Genomic DNA, 21,560 nt, shown 5'->3' with positions numbered 1-21,560 from the left:
CTGTGATAATGCTGTTTGTCCTTTTGTTCTTCTAACCCTGCAAAAACAGAAAGACAGAAACCAAACAGGGCATTGAAGTTTCTCTGGCAACTCCTAATGTTGGTCTCTTGAACACAGAATCCTCACTTGTAGCTCATCTGTGGAGTCTTCCTCTCTGAATGCTTTGGGAAATTGGCATTCAGGTGAGAGGACAAAAATTAGGTCCTTAATTTATGTATGCAGGAATTAGAAAACAGTCATCCTGTCTAACTCTGGAGGAGCTGAGTGAGGGTAGCAGAAAGCTGAAAGTTATCATGTTTTCAGGCTGAAAACTTGATAACCCTTAACCCCATGCCCTGTGGCACTGCTGCCCAGGGACAGCCTGGCTGAGCACAGGGACACCAGGGCTTGAGACCAAGGCCATGTCCCTGGGTTTCCTGAGGCTGAAATGACCAATGTGTTTGTCAGACTGTCACCTTGTGTGGCTGAGGAAGAGAATGATGTTAAGGTCTGCTCTCCTGGGAGGGGTGGGGTGATACTGGTGAATTTGCACAGTTCTCCATGCCCCTCTCAGCTGAGAGGGAGGTCAGGCAGCAAAGCTGGCACCTGGCAGGCAGAGAGGAGGCTGGGTTCCATCCAGTGGCAGGCAGCTGCTCGTGATGCTGCCTGGTCGTGTCAACTAAATTGTTTGGAAAAATTCAGGCAGGCAATGGGGAATATGGGCAAAAATAAACAGGAAACCACTGGGGCAGGATTCTTGCTGTAGGTACCAAGATGTCAGCAGGTCCTCTGAATGTGGTTTCTGTTAAGACTTGCATTCACAGATATTCTGCAAATCACTTAGCACTTCACGGGAGAGTGGGGACAAAGTCAAAGCATTTCTTTGACTTTGTCAAAATTACTGTCAAAATTACTGCAGAAGGACTAACCCAGATTCATAATGAACACTGAATTTTACAGACTTCATTTCTTTGTTGTATAAGAAAACAGCATGTCTTCTAAAAATGTTTTACCTTTATATTTCTACATACCATGTAGAAATATGGTAGCTATATTCTATATTCTAGCTATAATTCTATATTCTATAATTCTATATTCTAGCTACCAAATTAATTATATGAGAGTTAAGTAGACCAAATAATTAGAGTTAAAATTAATTTCAGTATTTAACTTTTAAAATTAATATCTAAAATTTTATAGTATGCATATCATTATATATTTTTCAGTAACATAGCTCTTCAAAGTTGCTGTCTAGCTAAAAATTATTTATTCTGGTGTTTTGTCTGCAATGAAGAAGGTAGGAAACTTCAGAGTTGGGATCCAGACTGTCTTTGTTCTCTCATTTGCAACACTGTTGAGTAGAAAAAGGAGGAAAACATAATGTCTGGAAATACAGTGTTAATCTGAGGCTATGAGGAAGCATTAATTATTTAGTTATAGTGTTGCTGCAAAGTCGAGTTTGAATTAATTGAATGCTAAATGCAGTTGTTTCTCTCCCATCACATACATGCACAAGATATAGTGTTAAATGATCTGAAAACTATAAAGTATCTGTTACTTCAGTGACATCAATTAGCACATTTGAACTTGGGATTTGAACATTAATGATGAAATTTCGGCGTTTATAATGTTTCTTGAGATTATTCTTTAATTCAGGTAATCGAAACTGTCAGCTAACTAATACCACTTTTGTCTCTGTGTGGGACATGGTTCAAAATTTAAAGGGCAGAAAGCACTGTTGGAAGGTAGTTGAGACAACTTTACTCTTTACATGATGTAGCTGTAGCCTTCCATTGCTCCAGAACACTTTGTTCTAGACAAAGGAGAGGGATGAACGCAGCGAGTACAGCAAGCGTGTTAGCTTTTCACAACCAAACCAGTAGTTCCTTTAGTCAGGATATGGATGCAGTAATGTTGTGATGTGTCTGGAATATTGTGTGACATGGTGAATTTCAGAGGTCCAGACTGTATGAGCCCTCCTCTATCAGCACTAAATGCATAAGGTGTCAGCATGCTGGCCTGTTTCTGGTGGAATTCGTCTTTGAAGAGGAGTTGTTGAGCCTTTTAGACCATGTTTCTTTTGGTTATTAGAGGAAACTATGTTTTTTTAAATGCAGGCAAGGTAGACCTAATGTCATAGGAAAATTCTGTCTTTAGCCAATACAATTGTACCTCCTTAAGCAATGTCAGCTGTCACTTTCTCTTACTCCCCTCTGACACGCTGTGTGTCCCTCCAATTATCTCACACTCCCACTCTCCTAGGGTTAGGGTCCTGAAAACCACAAAACCCAGAGCTCCAGGCACACTGCAGCTGCAAAAGGCATCCCAAGGGGAACACAGAACTGCCCCAACATGGCTTCCTCCACAGCTTTTTCCTTGGAACCAGCCTTAGCCCACGGCTGGGTTTACTGCTCTGCCTAGGGTTAGGGTTACACTTTGCATTTTGTTTCTGCTGCTTGTATTCCTGGAACAGTTTCCCAATCTCGGCTGCCAAACCCTCCCTCCCTCCCTTTCTCTGCTCTTGTTAACCCGTTTCTTCCAGAAATCATTCCCACGTTGTTTAGTTGACTCATTGCCTCTCTTTTGTAGCCTTCCTTTCTTATATCTACTGTTCTGGGTCACGTTTCTTAATGTGAGATAGTACGTATGGCAAGATGGAGTGTATTTTTCCCTATTTTGAGTATTGTTTTCATTAGATCTTCATACAGTGATTAGTTATAAATTCCCCTTTTCATTTTGAGTGCAGAATTTTTCACATAGTTGGCTATTTTCTGTGTCCTGTTAAAGAGCAGGCACATTTTATCTTAATGTAATTGCCAGGCTGTGGGGAGTAGTGTCTGTATTACAGCAAGTGCCATCAGCTAGCCTGTCTGCACAGGCAAAGTTCAGCTGTGTTGATCAACCTGCAGGAATGTGGAGTAGGAACACAGGGCTCTGGGCAGGCTGGGTGGTGCTCAGCAGCACTCCTGTCATTGCCCAGCTTCACTGCAGTAATTATGCTGCCATGGCTGTTATTCCCTAGCATGGACAAGCTCACAGAGGCAGGCACGAGATGGATCTGCTTACTGTTGTTAAACCATTTTGTGTCTCTTTCTTTGTGGAACAAGTCTTTCCACAAAAACAAGTGCAAGACCCACCATACTAGTAGAAATACATGTTGGTAAGTGATTATGTTGTTGTATGCAAGTGATGGATCCAGTTACTGTGCTCTCTGCAATGCATTTACAGACTGAGTATGTTGTACCAGACTAGGCCAAAAGAAATGTGCTCTGTCCTGCTGAAGACCTCGCCAGACAGGCAGATGCACATTTCTACTTGGAGAGAATTTTTCTTTTCTGGCAATTCTCTTCATTCTATTCCAACTGAGATAAGGCAATTGGATCACTGATTAAAAAAAAAAAAAATTGTGATGTGCTGTTTTCAGTTCACCTATTTGAACTAAGCTTAAAATTTATTAAGAAAGCCAAGGAGTCCCTGAAAACATTATTGTTGTGTTAGACTAAGTTTCATAATCAACATAATCATGCTTCTTTTTTCTTAAGTCCTACTTCTGATATCATCTGTCCTTGTCTCTTACTGCTACGTGTGAAACAGAAATAGTTTCATAATTGTTTTATCCTGTAAATCCTTATAAAAACTTGTAAAATGGCACAGACTAATGCTATTATTTTGACTCAAAAGTTAAACATGTTTTTTCATTATCAGAAACTGTAAGTAAACTTAATATTTAATTTCTTCATGGAAGAAAATTTTCATGCTTCAACACATAAAATTTTTAATGTTAATAATAAAAAATAAATCCATTTTTCAGTAATTGATTGCATTTCATTGGGCATTCTACTGCTACCTGTAAATTTGGGGAAGAATCCCCAAGATAGCAGAGTTATTCTCCAAAACCTATAATTGAGCACCTTACAGTTTTCAATAGCCAGATCGGTTTTACTTCAGCTGTAGTCCAAAATAGAGATCTATATTTTGCTCAAAACTCTTGAGCTTTCCTGACGAAACTTCAGTTTTTTCAGAGGGTAGATTTGATTGCAAATATGGCAGCTTTTTTCCTGAGTTGTCCTGGGTACTGTTAATTAAGATGTTAATGAGGTCCTGGACTTAATTCTGCATGAATGAATATTTTAAGGATGCAGTACTTCATAGCAGAAAAAATCCTACTTGTAAACAGTTGACTAATTAAAAATGTAAGAATATAGCACTCTAGTAATTAAGTCTAGAAAATGGGAGAAAGACTAAAAGCTAGTGGCATGTAATTACAGTACAGTTTAAAATTTATCTCTTTGAGATGTGTGTCTTTTCAGAGGAGTTTCTTTTTTGTGAGTTGATTATCTAAAAACAAGGTAGAAAAGGGGAAACAGAAGGTATGGGGTTGAAATTATTGTTGTTTGTGTAGTGAGCATGGCATAGTGTAGGGTATGGAAATAAGTGTGCATTGCCTGTGATTTTGTAACAATTGCAAACACAGGTGGTTTGAGAGAAAATTAAATAATTCCACCCACATGAAGACGGGGAAGTCTAACAACAGTCACTACTTTTAATCACCCTGTTTCTCTAGCAGTCTCTGTCCTCCTGTCTCTTACACATCCATTGTCTGTGGAAAAGTAACAGCGTGTGAAGCTGCTGTGGGGTCTGTCAAGGCCACACTGGGCTGGAGCTGCCTCACCCCAGCGTGCAGGGGCTCCATCCACCCTGTGCTGGCACAGGCAGCACCCTCAGCAGCAGCACCCAAAGAGCACAACTGCAGAGGCAGGCAGTGCTGGCTGCCAGGTTCAGCCTGGACTCCAATCACCAGGTGAGTGCACAATGATCAGTCAGGTCAGCAAGGCAGAGCATGCTTGTAGCCTGGTTTGAATCTGGCCTAATTTCAGGTGCAGCACACAGTCCAGGAAGTGGAGGCTGGTCAGGGTATTCAGAGGCTGTTGGTGGGTGCAGTGCCCCCCATTGAGATCTATTTCTGCCATAATGCTTGTGAAAAAGCAAATAATGACTTTTCATTGCCCAGATGGCCGTGAAGGCTTGGAGAGGGCAGTAGAGCACTTTGGATTTGCTCCTGTCTTGTGAAAACCAGGCCTCCAGACCATTGTCTCACCCAGCCTGGGTAATCTTCAAAGACCTTAATTCATGCCTTTTACACTCATTTTACTTTTCTTCCCATTGTTTTTTTTTTTTTTTTACTCTTTTTGCCTGGGCAGATTTATAGTTTGCTTATATCACTTTTGGCTCTCTTTTTTTTTTTCTTATTTTTTTCCTTTTAAAATTTTTTAAAATTTTTTTTCTTTTTTAACAGGAATTTGTGTTCTGTTAAGAGCTGTCTTGCAATAGACAAGCCAGCAGAAATGCAAATATTTTGTTTTCTGAGTCCTGGAGACTTACTTATTTCAATCACACTAAGAGAACTGGATAATTAGGTACTGCAAAGGCTGGAAGATATGCCATGAACATTACACTGGGTGGAGATCTTGTGAGCAGAACATCTCAGTTGGAGGCAGGCAGGAGGGTGCTGCTGTACACAGCTGGGGAACATGTTCTTTTATGAGCTCAGCACATTCTGACCCTGAATTTTAGTGTAAATACACCAGAGACAGGTGAACACAAGACCTCAAGAGCTTTCCTGAGGTTTTAAGATTTGATAGAGCATACTTAGTGTTCTGGTGTCAGTTTGGATAAACTTTCAGTGTCATGGTATTAAACCTATTCCCTAATGTCATATGTTCCTAGATAAAACTGATTGTAAAAGATTATCTCCTATGTGTTATGTGACAGGAGGAAGAAACTGAATATACAACATCAGCCTTTTGTTAATTAAGGTGAAATTTTCTAAGTCCTCATAGGAAGAATGGTTAGGCTGCTTTCGTAAATTACAGATAAACTTTCATAATATACATTCTATATTAAGATGCTTCAACTCTGACTGACACTGAATTATCTTGGGTTTGCCAGTTTGACTGTATTTCCCCACTTGATTAAGTTACTTAGGAGAAATCACCAGAGAAGACGGTTTGCTTTTTGCAGTAGAATAGTTGATCTGAATTGTGATAAGCAAGGAGCATGAGAGAATGGAAATGTGATTCTTGTCCATATCTAATGCGGAAGGAACTGCATCTATTTCCTGTTCCCACAGCTAAGCTGGAGATGTTCTGCCGTGATAGAGCATATGTGTTGATTCCTGATGAAAGCAGGAGGCTGAAGATGGTGTATTCCCTCCCTTTGGGGTGACTGAAGAATTTACTTTCCACCTGGGGGGGTTGGTAGAGCAGCTTGGACTGCCTTTGTGTTGCAAGGCTCTAGCCTGCACTGTCTCTGGCCCTCTGTCCCACAGCTCTGCGTGTCTGGGTGCAGAGAGGAGCTGCTGTCTCATTATCCCCTGCTGTGGGAAAAGGGTGAGGGTCAGAGTGGGCACAGACTTGTTGCCTTGGGCCCTAGGGAGACTTCAGGAAAGGCACAAAACAGAAGGAGAGGTATGGCCAGAATGACAATGCTATTCTTCTGGTGGCCTGATCCCTAGGCTTGAAAGGCTCAGTACCATGTGAAATGGAGCAATGGATACTTCCCTTCAGTTATCTCTGAGGAAGGTGCCTCCTTTCTCTCTGGTGAGCAGTTGCATTACAGAGACCTGTGCATCCCCAAAGCACTTACATCCCCTTAGCTGGTGGAAAGCTCTGACTTGTGTGAGGACTTCCACTGCTATAATACCTGTAGTCTTTCCTTTTCATTTCAGCAGAGGTGTGCTCCTGCCAAGCTACCTGTTATTTCTATTAAGCAGCATCATTGACTGCTGAAGGCTGAAATTTTATTTATTTGATTTTTAACAATTCTTCAGGTTCCTTATTTGGAGATCTTTAGCAGGCTGAAAATAAAAGACAACAAACTGTTTTCCTTTCCCAAATTTGTCCTATGCTGAGGCTGTGAAACTTGTGGAAGCTTGTGGTTCTGACATTTAACTTGAGGGAATACACCAGTGTAAAAGTCTGAAATTCCTTTGCTTTGGAAAATAAGGTCAGTTGTAATGACCCTAAGCAGTGAGTGTATTATGATGGGGAGAAGGCAGGGAGCTGAAAACGAGATTTCCTGGGAGCTCTTATGAGGAGGATCTTTTTGTTTTCAGGGAAGGGACTGGTTGCTAACAGGCAGTGCTGGGCCATGCCTCTGTCACTGGCATGTGAAGGAGTAAACCTGTTGTTTATTTCTTTTTGTAATATAAAAGAGCAAGGGAACAAAGATCTGCTGCAAACAAAGGTATCTATTATGTACCCAAACACCAAGACCCTTGCAGGAATCCTGAGGTCTCTGTGCAGCCCTCTGCGAAGCTCGCCTGGAGCCAGCCTCTCCAAGATCTCTGCCTTCATGTTGTCTTCAGACTTCATTGCACTGGCACAAGGGTAAATTCATGGCTGCAGTTGGGTTTCCACCAGGCTGGGATGAGAGGAGTGCATGCAGATCTGTTTAGCATGGACTGCAGTTTGTTGCGCTTGCAGAAGGTGTGAAGTTACTTACCTGTCTAGGGGTGATAATAAAAGAATTAAAATAATTATTACTTCATCACACAGGTCATCTCCTCTTACCTCAGACTGGCACATTTCAAGCCTGCTGGTCAGCTGGCTGCTTTCTGGCTCAGCACAAGTCTGTACTGAGAGGCTTTTCCTGCATGGGGACTTGCCCAAGCAAAACACAGAGCTGGCTGGAGGCTGCAGCCCTGTCTGTCAGAGCAGCATGGGCACCATTAGTGTTTCTTGTGTCTTTGATGTGAATTTTGTATTCCTTAGGCAGTCTCTCATGGCAGGATTTGACTGGCAGTGCATGTTAGCTGAAACACATGGCCAGAGCCCAAAAAGAGCATGGCAATTTCATTGCAATGTGGCTGTGATTTTCACAATGTTTTTTCTACCCAATATGTGAAATACAAGCAGCATTCATTCTCCTGAGCTTTATTCTAATTCTTTTGCTGTGTGGCTTGCTGTGTTTTGCTGACACTACTTACCAGGTTCGTCATCTTTGTGAGAGAGGCTCTACCTGGAGGTCTGGCATACAGATACCACCACAGACAAAGAGAGGGGGGCTGTGGTATCTCAGAATGGAGCAGACTAATGAGGAATTTTGTGTCTTGATGACACCATTAAAGTGGAATGGGTTGGAAAATCAATCAGATTCCTTCTCTGATTACTGTGTAACTCAATTACTGCAGTCTCCCTAGGGCCCAAGGCAACAAGCATCTCACAGGAAGTGCAGAAGAAAGGCCTCTGAAATATAGCTATTGTGGACAAAGGCAAGATCTTGCTGCTGTGCATTCCAGACAGAGAGATTATATTATGAATAATGAAAAGGGCTGGGGAAATGTACTGGTGACACTGGGGTTTGGGTGGTAAGACCTTCTGTAGCTCAGCTGGGAAGGCATTGACAGTTCTTGATAAGGTGTCAGATGATACCCAGTATCTTCCATGTGCCTTGGCATGAATGTACCAGAAGCTCCAAATACTCATATTCTGGTCAGTGGTTTTGGGTAAGTGCTGGTCCTGAGCATTTGTACTGATCTCCCACGATCATTTCCAAGCACTGGAAATATCTGGAGATCAGATGTTAAAACCACAGGGTTGAGGTTGTTATCTTGCTTTCATATCACATCAGTTGCTATGTGGTTAAGCAGGTGATAATTCAAAAAGCAGTTTATGTTTCACATTAACGCTGTATATCATTAGGAAACAGAGCATCTAAGCCTTTGTCTTAGTGCTGATGATCTGTGGGATATCTGACCTTACAGCTGATGCTCTCTGATGTAGAGATGCTTTTCTGGCAGGATGGGTGCCTGCTGAGCCTGCGTCCTTGGACCTCTGAACATTCTTGCTGTGCATTCTGACTGCCACCTCCCTCAATTCACACTGAGGCAGTCTTGGCAGGAGTTCAGTGTGGACCTCAATTTATCTAGAAACCTGGTGTTTTTTTGTGGTGTTGGATTCCCAGGAGTGATGTCAAAAGAGGACACAGGTATTTTCTTTTCCTTTAAGAGGGAATAATTTTCACTGTAGTTCTTTTATTTTTCTTTTCTTTCTCCAGTATAGATATTTCTCAGCTTTTCGGGTATGACTGGTTTCTGACAGTTCTCTCGCCTTGTAATATAAATTTTGTTCAGTGTATCTGTTTGTTGCTTTTTTTCCTCTTTTAGTTTGAACCTAAACCAGCTGATGCAGTCCCCAAAGAAAGAAATGCATCCCATGCCAGCTGGCGTGCCCTCTGGCTGTGAAGCCTTGTTGAAGAGATCGGAGCTGACAGATTCTTGAGCAGCAATCTGATACAGGCCTTTTTTTTTAATTTGCTTTTTTGAGCTCACCCTTGTAACAAATGGGGGCTTGTTTGGGAGCTTTGCTAGAGGCTTGAATGAAATCATTGTTATCAAAACACTGCAGTGATTCAGAAGTGCCCAGCAAAGGGGGTTCTTCTCCCTGGTGCCCCTCAGCTGGGCACTGCAGGTGTGGCAGCCTAGCTTAAACTCTGGTTTCATTCTTATGCTATGGAATAATCCAGTGGTCCTGTGATTTTCATCTTTAAACTGATAACTGGGAGACTGAAGCTACAGTTCTTTGCAAAACAGAGTCAGTTCAAAAGTTAAAATTAAGTTGGAGAGATGAATGAGTCCAATCAGGGAAGAGAAGTGTTTTCCATGTTGATGCTTTGGGGATAAAGAGCTGTAAAAATAGAAACTTGCCAGGCTTTTGCATAAATCAACATCATCTTGATTTTCTTACCTTTACCCTGGTGTTTAGATTACAAATTCTACCCCAGAAACACTTGCTTGGAAATTCATAGAAGTAAAACTTGGGCTCCTGAGTTCTTCTTTACATTATTTTCTCCTGCAAAAACAATTTTCTGTCTAATACATGTTAAGATAGTGAATCTTTAAATCCATAATAGTTTTTGTGTTTCTGTTCTGTTCAGTGGGATTGACAAGCAAAAGGAAGTGAGTTATTTGGGGAGGCAATAACTTGGAATTCTCAGGTTTCTCCATCAAAACTGACTATTACTGGAATCTGACTGAAGTGTTTAGCATGAATTTGTTGCGCAGGAGTCGAATGAAGATCACTTCTCACACATGCAGCATTGTGATGTGCATGGAGCTGTGTATTACTCTGTCTTACAAGGAATTCACCTCATAAAAAAGATACAGCATTCTTTGTATGTTTCTCTTTTACCTCTCTCTGCCCTGCTGAATTCTGCCTCTGCTGGCTTCTGCCTCTGCAGCTTTGAAGCTGTAATGCCAAGCAGGAAGGTGCAGATTCAGTGAGATGGGAAGGCCTTGTTGTGGAGATGGAAAGGCTATTTTCCTGGCTGCTTTTGGAAGGTGGCACATGTTTTGGGGTACTATGCTGATACATTTGAATTCCTGCTGTATTACAGGGACTGAACTTGACTTGAGAAGTCATGTTCTATGCTCTGTCCTGGGAATCATATATTCAAAATCAGTAGCAAGAAAAAGAAAAATCTATACAAGTTCTGGTTTTTACATCTTCACATAGTTATTTCTCACTTTCTCTCTCCTATCCTTTTTCCAGTAAATAGTTAACAGTATGTAGAGACAAAACTGAAAGATGCTAAGTTGTCTGTGTATTTGCAGTGACCCTGTGTCAGGAAGGAATGGTGAATCTGACTCCATGTTCTCAGAAGGCTAATTTATTATTTTATGATACTATATTATATTAAAGAATACTATACTAAAGAATTCAGAAAGGATACTTACAGAAGGCTAAAAAGATAATAATGAGAACTCGTGACTCTTTCCAGAGTCTCGACACAGCTTGGCCCCAATTGGCCAAAGAGTGAAAACAACCCACAGCAGAAACCAATGAAACAATCACCTCTTGGATAAGCAATCTCCAAACACAGTCCACATGAGCAAAACAGAGGAGAAGCAAATGAGATAATTATTGTTTTCATTTGTCTCTGAGGCTTCTCAGCTTCCCAGGAGAAAAATCCTGGGCGAAGGGATTTTTCAGAAGATGTGAATGTGACAGTCTGTGATGAAGAAAACACAGCTTATTGTTGCTGACTGACCTGGATTTCCAAAGTGAGCTCTGTCATTATAGAGGGCCATTTGGGAATGGAGACCCCAATCCATTTGGAATCTTGGGAACAGGGATAATTCTACCAAAAATCCTGATCCTGCTGTGTTGCAGTGCAACCTTCAGTAAGTTTCGCTGTGTCTCAGTTTTTCCAGTGGAAAATTATTTGTGTGATATAATTTATATTAATGGTCTACAGCTATTCTGAAAACCTCATCAGGGCTAAGATTTCATTGTGCACTGCACAAACCAGTCCCTGCTCTGCTGAGCTTATAGCAGAGGTGTTGTTTGAGATAATACTTAATGATCATCATAAGGCTTGTGTAAAGAGCACTCTGACTCTCTTCCATCTGCTGTCATAAAGTTAGCAGTATTATATCTCTTCATATAAAATCTGCCTGTGGTTTTTGCCTCTGCTTCAAGCTGCACCAGTTTGGAAAACAGCCTGGTGGGAGTCTTTAGAGTGGGACTTTTGGCCTCATCTATGAACTGGTATTTTCCCTGACTCAGAAGGACTTTTTTCCATCTAGTAATACGCATTACAAAATAAGCATCTGTCTCACAAGTAGTTCCTTTTCTAGTGGAGCTGGTTGTTAGAAATCCCTGGCTTTACTATGTAAGAAACTTATGTATGCCTTGAACTCACAGATTAACTAGTCTTCTCATATTCTTTGTTATATCAGAATAGTAGAAATAGAAAAGCTCAAAAATGGGAGAAAGTATGAAGATGTCTTTTAGCAATATTATTTGCTATTGCTTTCTTGTGCCTCCTGGTGTTGCAAGCTGTGCCAGTTGAGCAGGTGGTTAGAGGGTTTGTATGTGGTGGAGCACATCTGCAGGAGTTGAGGGGGTGACAAAAAAAAGCTTTTTAAAGAAAAAAGGTGGTTTAATTTTTACAAAGAAGTCATCATGAGCATGACGGATTTGGTGAGCAACATCTGGCATTGAAGGTGTTTTTGCATTGTTCTGGGAGAGGCAGGAGGTGTGCCCCAAAAATGTGCTCGTATTCCAGGAAAGGCACCAGGGTATTGCTAAGGGTAAGTCACACTGCTGATGGGGGAGATAAGACTCCACTGCAAGTTTTAGTTTGGTTTTAAACAAAGGAGAAATTTAGTTCTTTTCTCTGGTGTTTGTTTTTGGATTATTTGTTATTTGTTGGCTTTCTTAGGCACTTTTCCTGGAAAAATAGCAACATATGGTGAAATAGTCTGCTGCCATGAACACAAAGCAGGAGGTGAGAGAGCTTCGTAACAAGAGGCTTTCATGTATTTGAGACCAACCCAAACTTATTTTGTGCTGTCGGTGGTTTAAAACTGGCTTCATGTTCTTCAGTGGCATATGAGAGAAGGTGGTGGAGGTTTCAGGAGATGTTTCATCTCCAACTGACACTGAATCAGTTGGCAACCTTTAAGTGTGCAGTGTGTGCCCCGCCCTCTGTGCTGCCTGAAGGATGAAGCCTCTCCAGAGCTGTATTTTGTGACCTCTGGAAGAAAGTGAGTTCCCAGGACAAATAGAGACAGCCTTGCAGAGAGTGCTCTCTCCCCCTCTTGTTAGCTTTGAAATATAGGTTAGAATAAAAGGGTTTCATGTTTTCTGTCCAGTGGCTTGCAGAGGGCTGGGGGAAGGCCAGGTACTTGGCTCTGTATGCTGTAGTGTGTGAGAATCTCACCCAAGGTGAATGTTGAATTGCTGTCAGGACCTTTCTTCCAAAGGCCATTTGGTTGTTCTGTCAAGCTCCCACACAAATGGGATGTGACATTTCCCAGGGACCAGACCTGCAGATGGGCAAGTGATGCTGCCCCCCTATCTCCCTGTGGTCCTGCCATTCAGCCTGTTAAATGCTGGAGTCATACTGAGAATTGACTTTTTCTTTTTAAATTGCAGGATGCAAGAAGAAGATGCCACCATGTGAATGTGAAACACCTAAATGAGAAACAGGACACATGGGAAGGCTGATCTGAAACTGCCTGTGCACAGAATGACAGACTGATTTGCTACTGGAGACGAGATTCTGGAAACCTTGTTCTTCCAGAGACTTCTGAGTGAGAGGAGAGGAGCCTGAGGAAGCGCACAAAAGAGCGATGGGAATTGAGGGCCATGGTTACCTGAGATAAATGGCAGATCTCTGGGAGTCTCGCCTTGTAGCTGTTTGCTTTAGCTTTTTCTCTCTCTGCAGCTGCACTTTCTTTTTTGTGAGCCGCTGCTGGGCACTGCCACGGCGCCCCTGGAGATTCCAAGCACGCCGTGGGTCCGGAGCGTGAGGAGGGGTGAGCCGCCCGCCTCACCATGATTCAGCTGTGGAAAGTGGTGCGGCACGTGCGACAGCTGGAGCTGCACAGATTGATCCTGCTGCTCATTGCCTTCAGCCTGATCTCCATGTGCATCCTGGCTTATTACGTCACTAACAGTCCCAAAATCAAGGAGCCGCCGCCGCTGCCCTTCAGTGACTGCAGCAGCCAGCACCGCGTCTTGATCCCACCGCAAGCCAGCTGGCGGCTCACCAAGTCTGTGGACACGTCGCGCACAGATCCCGTGGTGCTCGTCTTTGTGGAAAGCATTTACTCCCAGCTTGGGCAGGAAATAGTGGCCATCCTGGAATCCAGCCGGTTCAAATACAGGACAGAGATCGCCCCTGGCAAAGGGGATATGCCTACCCTGACAGACAAAGATAGAGGACGCTATGCTCTAATTATCTATGAGAACATCCTTAAATATGTGAATCTAGATGCTTGGAACCGAGAGCTGCTAGACAAATACTGTGTAGAGTATGGAGTGGGAATTATAGGCTTTTTCAAAGCTAATGAGAACAGCCTGCTCAGTGCACAACTCAAGGGTTTCCCCCTATTCCTACATTCCAACTTGGGGCTGCGGGACTATCACATCAATCCTAGTGCTCCCCTGCTCTATGTCACCCGGGCTAATGAGGTGGAGCAGGGTCCTCTGCCTGGTGATGACTGGACTGTGTTTCAGTCAAACCACAGCACCTATGAGCCAGTGCTGTTGGCCAGCACGAAATCCTCGGAGTCCATTCCTCACCTGGCCACTCACAAAGCCTTGCATGCCACAGTGATGCAGGACCTGGGTCTGCATGATGGGATCCAGCGGGTTCTCTTCGGCAATAACCTCAATTTCTGGCTGCACAAACTCATTTTCGTGGATGCCATTGCCTACTTGACTGGCAAACGCCTCTGTCTGACGCTTGATCGCTATATCCTTGTTGACATCGATGATATATTTGTGGGAAAAGAGGGCACTCGCATGAAAGTGTCTGATGTAGAGGTAAAATCCTAGACTAGATACCTCCAGAGGTTCTAGATAGATTTCTGGTGTGTGTGGTGTACTGGGAAAGTCAAGATGGCATTTAATTTGAGGGAAAGCATTGATTGCTGCAGTCGTACTCATCTTATACAGAGAATTAGCCTGCAGAGATGGCGAGGCACCGTGTGAGATCCTCTCAGCAGTTTTGCAGGTTTAAATGGAGCACTTTAGGAGCTGGCCTCTCTCAGTTTAAGAGGAAGGTGCCTGTGGTTGTCTATCCTGTCTCCTCTTTGATGTAAGGAGCAAGTATATGCAGGTTTCCTATGTCAACCTATTTGTAGCTGTAAACTCTGCTGTTCAAAAGGAAAAAGTAAATTGTGTTAGAACAGAACAGAAGAATGTGTTTATTATTATTTGTGATGTGTATAAGCTGTATATATTATATTGCAAAAGTGTAGGCCAGTCCATGCAGTGTGAATTCATACAGTCTGTATGTTAGCAATCTAGCTTTTCAACACACAACTAAATTGGGAAAGGAAGGGTTTTCTCTTACCCTTTGTGCCTCATGCCTGCCACCAGCAGCTCTCATCCCTGAGGGAATATCAACAAATTCACCAGAGAAACATGGTCAGACCAAGCCTTCATGAGAACCATCTCTGTGGCCTCAAAATTGAAAAACAGACATGCCAGCTCTGTGGTTTGCTTTCCTTGGCACTTTCTGGAATAATACAGTGACCTGTTAGGAAAGGTTATGGGTAAGAGACAGATTTTGTGGAGGAGAGGAAACTGAGACAGGCAAAGATAAAAATAAGTAGGAAAAGGTTAAATGCTTAAATGCTCCTTCTGATTCTCTGTGTCCTTGAAAGTAATGATGAAGTGTTCTGTTAAGTCTGTGATCTGTGTGCATGTGATGTTTCATGGAGCCAAGGACTTCCCTTTGTATCTTCCCCATCAGTTGTGGTTTGTGGCCACTGAGGGAGGTGCACTGCCTGTTTCTCAGGTGTGCTGAGGTTGTCCATGGGTATGGATTCCCATTCACCACTTCCCCTCAGGTGAGTCCTGGATGGTACCAGCCATGACAGTGGTAAGCTTGTGACAGCAACTGCTTTAGCATGTTTCCACAACACCTTCAAGGTGAAGCACCCTTTCAATTTACATCCAAGGCAAAAAATATTTGAGGCAAAGGTGTAAGAAGAAGACTGTTGTAGAGGTTTGGCCCCTTAACCTTGTCTGTTGCATGTTTCCAAGAGCCCTCTTCCACCTCCCCAGGAGTCTTACCACCTTTTCTACATGTTTAATGCATCTGTGCAGCATATGTCTTAGTTCATCTCCAAGGTTTTAGGACTTCAAGATTTTATGTTTTATATGGAGTATTTATTTAAGGAAGATGCTAAAATTTTCTTCATTTCACTTCAGTGTTCCTGTGCTTTGAAGTGCTGAAATGTTCTGAAAGAGATTTTTTTTTCCTTTTTTTTCCTTTTGTGAAGGAAAAATCACAATCTTATCTTGGTCCTAAGAAGGCCCTACACCCACTAGTCCAAACCAGCAGAAATTCAGAGATTCTCACCTCTCTAGCGTTTCTGGAGGTTACAGACCCATGTGGGAAGGCGGGATAGGTGGCCAAAGCTCTTGGGAGCAGGGGCTGCTCTAGTGATGTTAAAAACAAACCCAGACAAGATTAGTCCAAAAGATGCTTTGTTTGGGTTTTAACAGGGCGAAATGGAGGAATAATCTGTGATCAGTAAGCAGAGAATCTCAGGCAAAGCAGATAAAACCCAGATTTATCCATTTAAAAGAAGCTCTCTGATTGCAAAGCCACGTGAGGTTAATGAATTTTTATTTTTTAAAAGCGAGAAATAACTACATGGATTTGTTGATAGTCTCTCACCATGGGGAGAGAAGGGAATATAACAGTAACAGAACAGCTGGCATTTTCTTTGGCCTTTTATATGAAAGCTCTGTTTCAGGGCTGATATCTTAACACACAGCTCCTTATCTCAAAGCTTAGATTACAATGGTCAGGGTAGTGGTTTGAAGACTGGATGTTGTGTGAAGGTATAAAATTGACTCTGCTGTACCAGTGAGCCTCTTTGCCATATGCAGGTCCACAGTCAGAGACCTTCCCAGACAAAACAACTATTAAAAGAAAGCAGTGAATATAATTTGATCAAATGCATGCCCATAGTACATGTCTTACACAGGAGAAATGTTTTTATTTGTGATACTTAAAGGAGAGCTGAATAGCTTTCTTCTTTAACAGGAAAAAAAGGAATTGTGCTTGCTTTTACTTTAAAGATGATAACCCTTGAGTTCCTGTTTCTGCTGAAAGGCTGCAGCAGAAGCTTGCAGTCCTCAATAGAAGCGGAACAGTTGGAAGTTGCACAAAGAAAATGTTTTTCCTTTGTAGAGTTTACCAGAGATTTGAGCTGCACATAATTAACAAAACTAAATCTCAGAGAATCCCTTCTCTTCTCAATTTATTCCACATTCAGTCTATTCTAAAATCATATTCCTTGGAATTTACCAAACCTCCATGGAACTGGCCAACAAAGACAAGCCGTTTCTAATGCAAAAGGATCTGGCTTTTGTGATCCTTTCTGGTCATCTTTAGGTATGAGAAAAGAAGATTAAGTAGATGAGTTTTTGCCTCTTTTGCTGGTAATCTCTGCAAGGGCATAAATAGTGAACAATCATTGCAAGTGAGTCTGAGAGCAAGCTAAGTGAAAGTCAAGGACAGTAATTTCATTTTGGATTATGAATGGTGAGGGTGCAGAAGAGAGAACCTAGTGAGGGTGACTGTAGCCAGCTCTTGCCTTTCTAAATTGTAGAGGATGATCTTACCTGCAATTGAAGTACTCAGCAATTTTTAACTCCCTGATTCTAAGACTGCAGGGGAAGTAGACATAGCAGTACCATGAGAGCTTTGGTTTTTGCCAGTGTTGTTTTGAGCTCTGCCAGTGCTACTGTACGCTGCCCAGGGCACTATCTCCCAAGACTGTGTTTCTGCCACTTGTTCCTAGAATGGTTTGCATGAGCATTGAGAAGAGGCTGCAAAAGCACTCTGCTTTCCTCCTTCATTTTTTTATCACCTCTTTCTCTTCATTTGCCCATGTACTGTTTTCTTAGAGTCGTGTTTTTTTCTTTTCTGAGCATCTGACTCTCAGCCTTATTTACCTATTTTATTTTGCCTCTTGTTAGAGGGAGCTGAGATAGGTAACATTTAAGGTTTGTGTAGAACAACTAAATTCTCTGCAAACACTTCTGGAAGTTAAAAATTTCTTAGCTTAAAAAGCAAAGTTGCATTAAGATTTAGCCCTGTATTACTCCCATGCCAAGGACACCCTGTTATCTTAGGAAAGGATTTGGCTCTAAAGAGGCTCCCAATACAGTCAGAGTCCCAATACTTTCCCTGATTTCTTCCTCACTCCTAGAATGAGGAGAGATTTTCTTTTCCGTGGATGACATCAAGAGCTTGTAGTGACTGTTTAGGAAATCTCTGCAGATCTGTCAGTGAGATACAGATTTTTAATGTACTGCAACAAAAGGCACAATTTTAAATGGTTTTCCCCTAACATTTACTTAGAAGTAGTTATTTTAATTTGGTGGTATTAAAAAGCCTTTTTTAAAATGACTGTTATTGAACATCAGAGTGAAGCTTAGACGTTTTTACCATTGTGTCCAGAAATGTGCCTTGGAATGTGGTTTTCTGTCACTTGGGCCTGCAGCATGACTGCCACAGTTAAGTACTAAAGGCCTCCAAAAACCCAGGTTGTGCATGGCAGTGAATGCTCTGATAGACTGTGACAAGCATGAAGCAGCCTGGCCTTGATGTGGCTTAAGAATTCCAGTGGCCAGTGCTGGGAATCTCTTTGGGGACCCCATCAGTGCCTTGCTGGGGTGAGCCTTACAGAGCTTTAGCAGGGAGCACAGCTGGGCAGGGGCCTTTCTGGCTAGTTAGTGGACAGGCTTGTATCTGGAAGGCTTTTTTGAAATAAAAGATAACAACAAAATATGAAAACAGATAAAAAGAGATACTTGGATGGATGGAGAGGCAGTTTTCTAGGGGAATAAAGTCTGCCTTTAGAGGTGTGATACAGCTTAAATGCCTGCCATCTCTCATACCATGTGAGCAACTGAACTTCTTAAATATGCAAATGAAGATCTGTTCACATCTGGCTGGCTGTTTTCTCTCTTAAGGGGTAGCCTGCTCCACAACTCTTGATTGCCTTTTGTTTGAGTCTTAGAGCATATTATGGATACAAAAGAAATACCACCTGAATCACCTGTTAGATATGGTTAGTACTATCATATTCATCTTACTTTGTGTAAGAGAGTGCAGAGAGAAGTGCCATCTTCCAGCCTGCTCCCACACCTGCATTATTGCACCTTACTACAGCTTACAGACCTCTTGGAACCAATGTGGAACCAGGGAACACGGAATGCATAATGTGTTGAAACAAATGTTCACTTACTGGCACCTTAGTCTCCTTTATCCTGTTCAGGGGAAAGACATTTCATCAAACCTGTGCTGTGCCACCTCACAGCTGTGACTATGACAAGGACCCAGCAGCAGCAGAGGGATGACACACCATTAACAATAAACTTGCCAGAAAGCTGGACTCCATAGTCTCTGAATTTCTGGGGCTCCCATAGTTCCTCCCTGTTCCCTCCCCGCACACCAAGGATTGCAGCCTGCTGGAGCAGGGCTTTTTGGGATTTATTCTCAGACAGATGTGTTGTCATGGTAACCCCAGCCAGGCTTTAAATCTCTTTCTGTGCAGAGGAATGCTAAGCCTCTTAACCGCTGTCTTTCCTCCCACCACTTTCCTACTCAAGCCTGGGGAACTGGATGTGCCTTTCAGGGCAGCAGAGGGAAATGTTGGAGCTTGGGACAGCTCTGGAGAAAGAAAAGAAAGTGGCACTTTCCTGTCTGAATTACTGGGTGATGTGTTCAAGGTGCTGGTCCCAAATTTGAAGTTATCTTGTAAACCATCATCTGGACAGACAGATGTTTTTCCAAGGAGAGATGCCCAGCTCTATTCTGTGCTCCCTGATGTGTGGGGTGAGTCCCAGTGTCTTGCTGGGCTACATAAAGGAAACTTGACCTCCCATTGCCTGCTCTGGGTCTTGTACTGCAAAGTAGGCTTCAGCCATCAGTTTTGCTGGCATGTCACTTTTCAAAAGCACTATATTTGGGATAGGTTCTGGAGATGTCACATGCCTTGCATTTATCAAATTACTGTTCTTGGGTGGGGACTGAGGTAAAGATGTGGTAGGCAAGTGGCCATGGAAAAGCTAAAATGTTAGAAATTTGTCCCAGGCTGCACTTGGTGTCAGTGTTGTGTGGATGTGGGAATGAGGAACAGGCAGTGAATTGTGTCTGTAGGGAAAAGTCTGAAAGCTTGGTTCCCTCATAGAGAAGCATTGAGAGTGTCTTGTAGCACTGCGCATGTAATCTCTCTGTCCATGCCATGGTAATGGACTGCCTGCCTTGAGTGTAAAACCACTCAGCATATGTTTGAGGTGAATGGGTGATTGAAGTGAATTATAGAAGCCATTTTTAAATTAATGTGATGACCAGTGTTTGGTTAACACTGGTTTGATCTATCAGTGGCAGTAGTGATTTGTGAGGTTATCCATAAGAAGTTGGTGTCAAGGCACCTCCATGGAATGAGAGTCTGCCTTTGTGAGTGCACATTCACTTCTGAGGGAGTGGTGCACCCAGACAGTGCCTATGGAGTGTGAGCTGTGTGAGGGCACCTTGTGGTGCTGTGTTCTGCTCCTTGGGCCTGGGGAAGGGCAGCTGATGCAGGAACACCTGTCCACCTTCCCTACACGGTTTGGTAGGTCTGTGTGCTTTCTCCAGAGTTATGTTCCATGTTTCCTGTGTGATTACAGCCAGCTGAAGTCTGCTGTTGAGAGGTCATCACTTTCACCTTGGTGCAGCCACAGATCCATTGCTTTCTGAGAAAAACTATTAAAATCTAAATAGCCCAGACAAGGACCGAGTCTGTCACCTGCCAAGAGCCCTCCTGCTATCCCCTGTTTGATTGGGAATTCTCCCACAGGGAGATGCACCAGTGACATTTCCCCAAAGCACACAGGTAGCAGCAGTGTTCATCTCACAGCTGCTCTCTTTTTATTGTTTTCCACCAGAAGGAATTTGACTAGAATTAGTTTGTGTCCTACTTGTCTGTGACACACTGAGCCTTTGGGATTTGGTTTTTGGTGTGGTTTTTTTCTGTCAAGGCTCTGTGCTGTCTTACTCTGTACCCTGCTGGCCCCTGAGGTTCGTGGCACAAGGCATCTTCCCTGTGGTTAAAGCAATGACTTTGGACATTAAAAGTAATCATAAAAAAGGTGAGCACAAGAGAACCTGTAGGAGATGCAAGGATTGTGAATGTTGGCTTTCCCAGATTTTCTTCCCAGAATCCAGGAAACTTTTTCTACTACAAAATTTTGGCACTTTCAAGGGAACACAAAGTCAGGGAAACCTCTCTGCTGTGTCAGGACTCGTTGCATAGGTAGTTCTGAGAATCCACCTTTCCTCTCTAAATAAAAGTCCCCTCCCTTTGGATCACTTACTGTTCATGATACTGACTTCTTTTCTTTCATCTGTGTACCATAGACTGCCACCCTCCTTTTCACTAGGACATAGACTGAGAAGGGGCAGAGTTTCATTAGCATTAGAGTCCCAGCCAACATGGGTGAGGAAGGGAGCATTGAGGCTGAACCTGTAGAGTGTAAAGAATCTATTGCTTTCAAGTGAGATTTATTGTCCTTTTGCCTTAGCCCAGACACTCTGGGTCCCTCACATTGAAGAGGAGAGCATGACCTGACCATGGTTTTAAAGAGGCATCATTTAGTACAGCAGAACTACTTCAAGTAAAGGCTGTGTATGAGGAGCACTTATCTGCTCTGCTCCACTCCAAGGGAAACAATGCCTAAGCCCCATCTCCTGTGATAGCTCTTCAGACTCACCTGGGCACCAGTAGAACACAAAATCATGTTACAGAGGAAAAAATATTAATATGAGCATTTCTTTTTCCTTTTGTCCAAACAGGCTTTGCTGAGCACTCAGAATAAGCTGAGAACTTTAGTCCCAAATTTCACCTTCAACCTGGGCTTCTCAGGGAAATTCTACCACACAGGTAAGCCCCTGGCACTCCTTTGTCTCAGCACCTGCATACAGCCCCTACCTTGGGGTGTGTCTTGTGTAATGCAGTAGAGAGAGCATGACTGTTGGAAGGGGATTAGCCACTGCTT

The 21,560-nt window shown here is 42.8% G+C and overlaps 1 protein-coding gene across 4 annotated transcripts in view; it reads left to right on the top strand.

The window, feature by feature from the left end:
- Window positions 1-21,560, top strand: part of NDST2 (N-deacetylase and N-sulfotransferase 2) — a 126,259-nt gene that overhangs the window by 89,658 nt on the left and 15,041 nt on the right. For all 4 annotated transcript variants that reach the window (XM_054277412.1, XM_054277410.1, XM_054277411.1 and 1 more), the window contains 2 exons: window positions 12,921-14,315; window positions 21,358-21,445. In XM_054277412.1, coding sequence (XP_054133387.1) covers window positions 13,323-14,315; window positions 21,358-21,445 — 1,081 coding nt within the window. In that variant the 5' untranslated portion in view covers window positions 12,921-13,322. The remainder of the gene's footprint in view (window positions 1-12,920; window positions 14,316-21,357; window positions 21,446-21,560) is intronic.

This window comes from Melozone crissalis, unplaced genomic scaffold, assembly GCF_028551555.1.
Source record: "Melozone crissalis strain CALT ecotype California unplaced genomic scaffold, PUWL_Pcris_2 ptg000019l_1, whole genome shotgun sequence".
Taxonomy (NCBI): domain Eukaryota; kingdom Metazoa; phylum Chordata; class Aves; order Passeriformes; family Passerellidae; genus Melozone; species Melozone crissalis.
The sequence above is the reverse complement of the archived record's forward strand: the minus strand, read 5'-3'. Positions and strand labels throughout refer to the sequence as shown.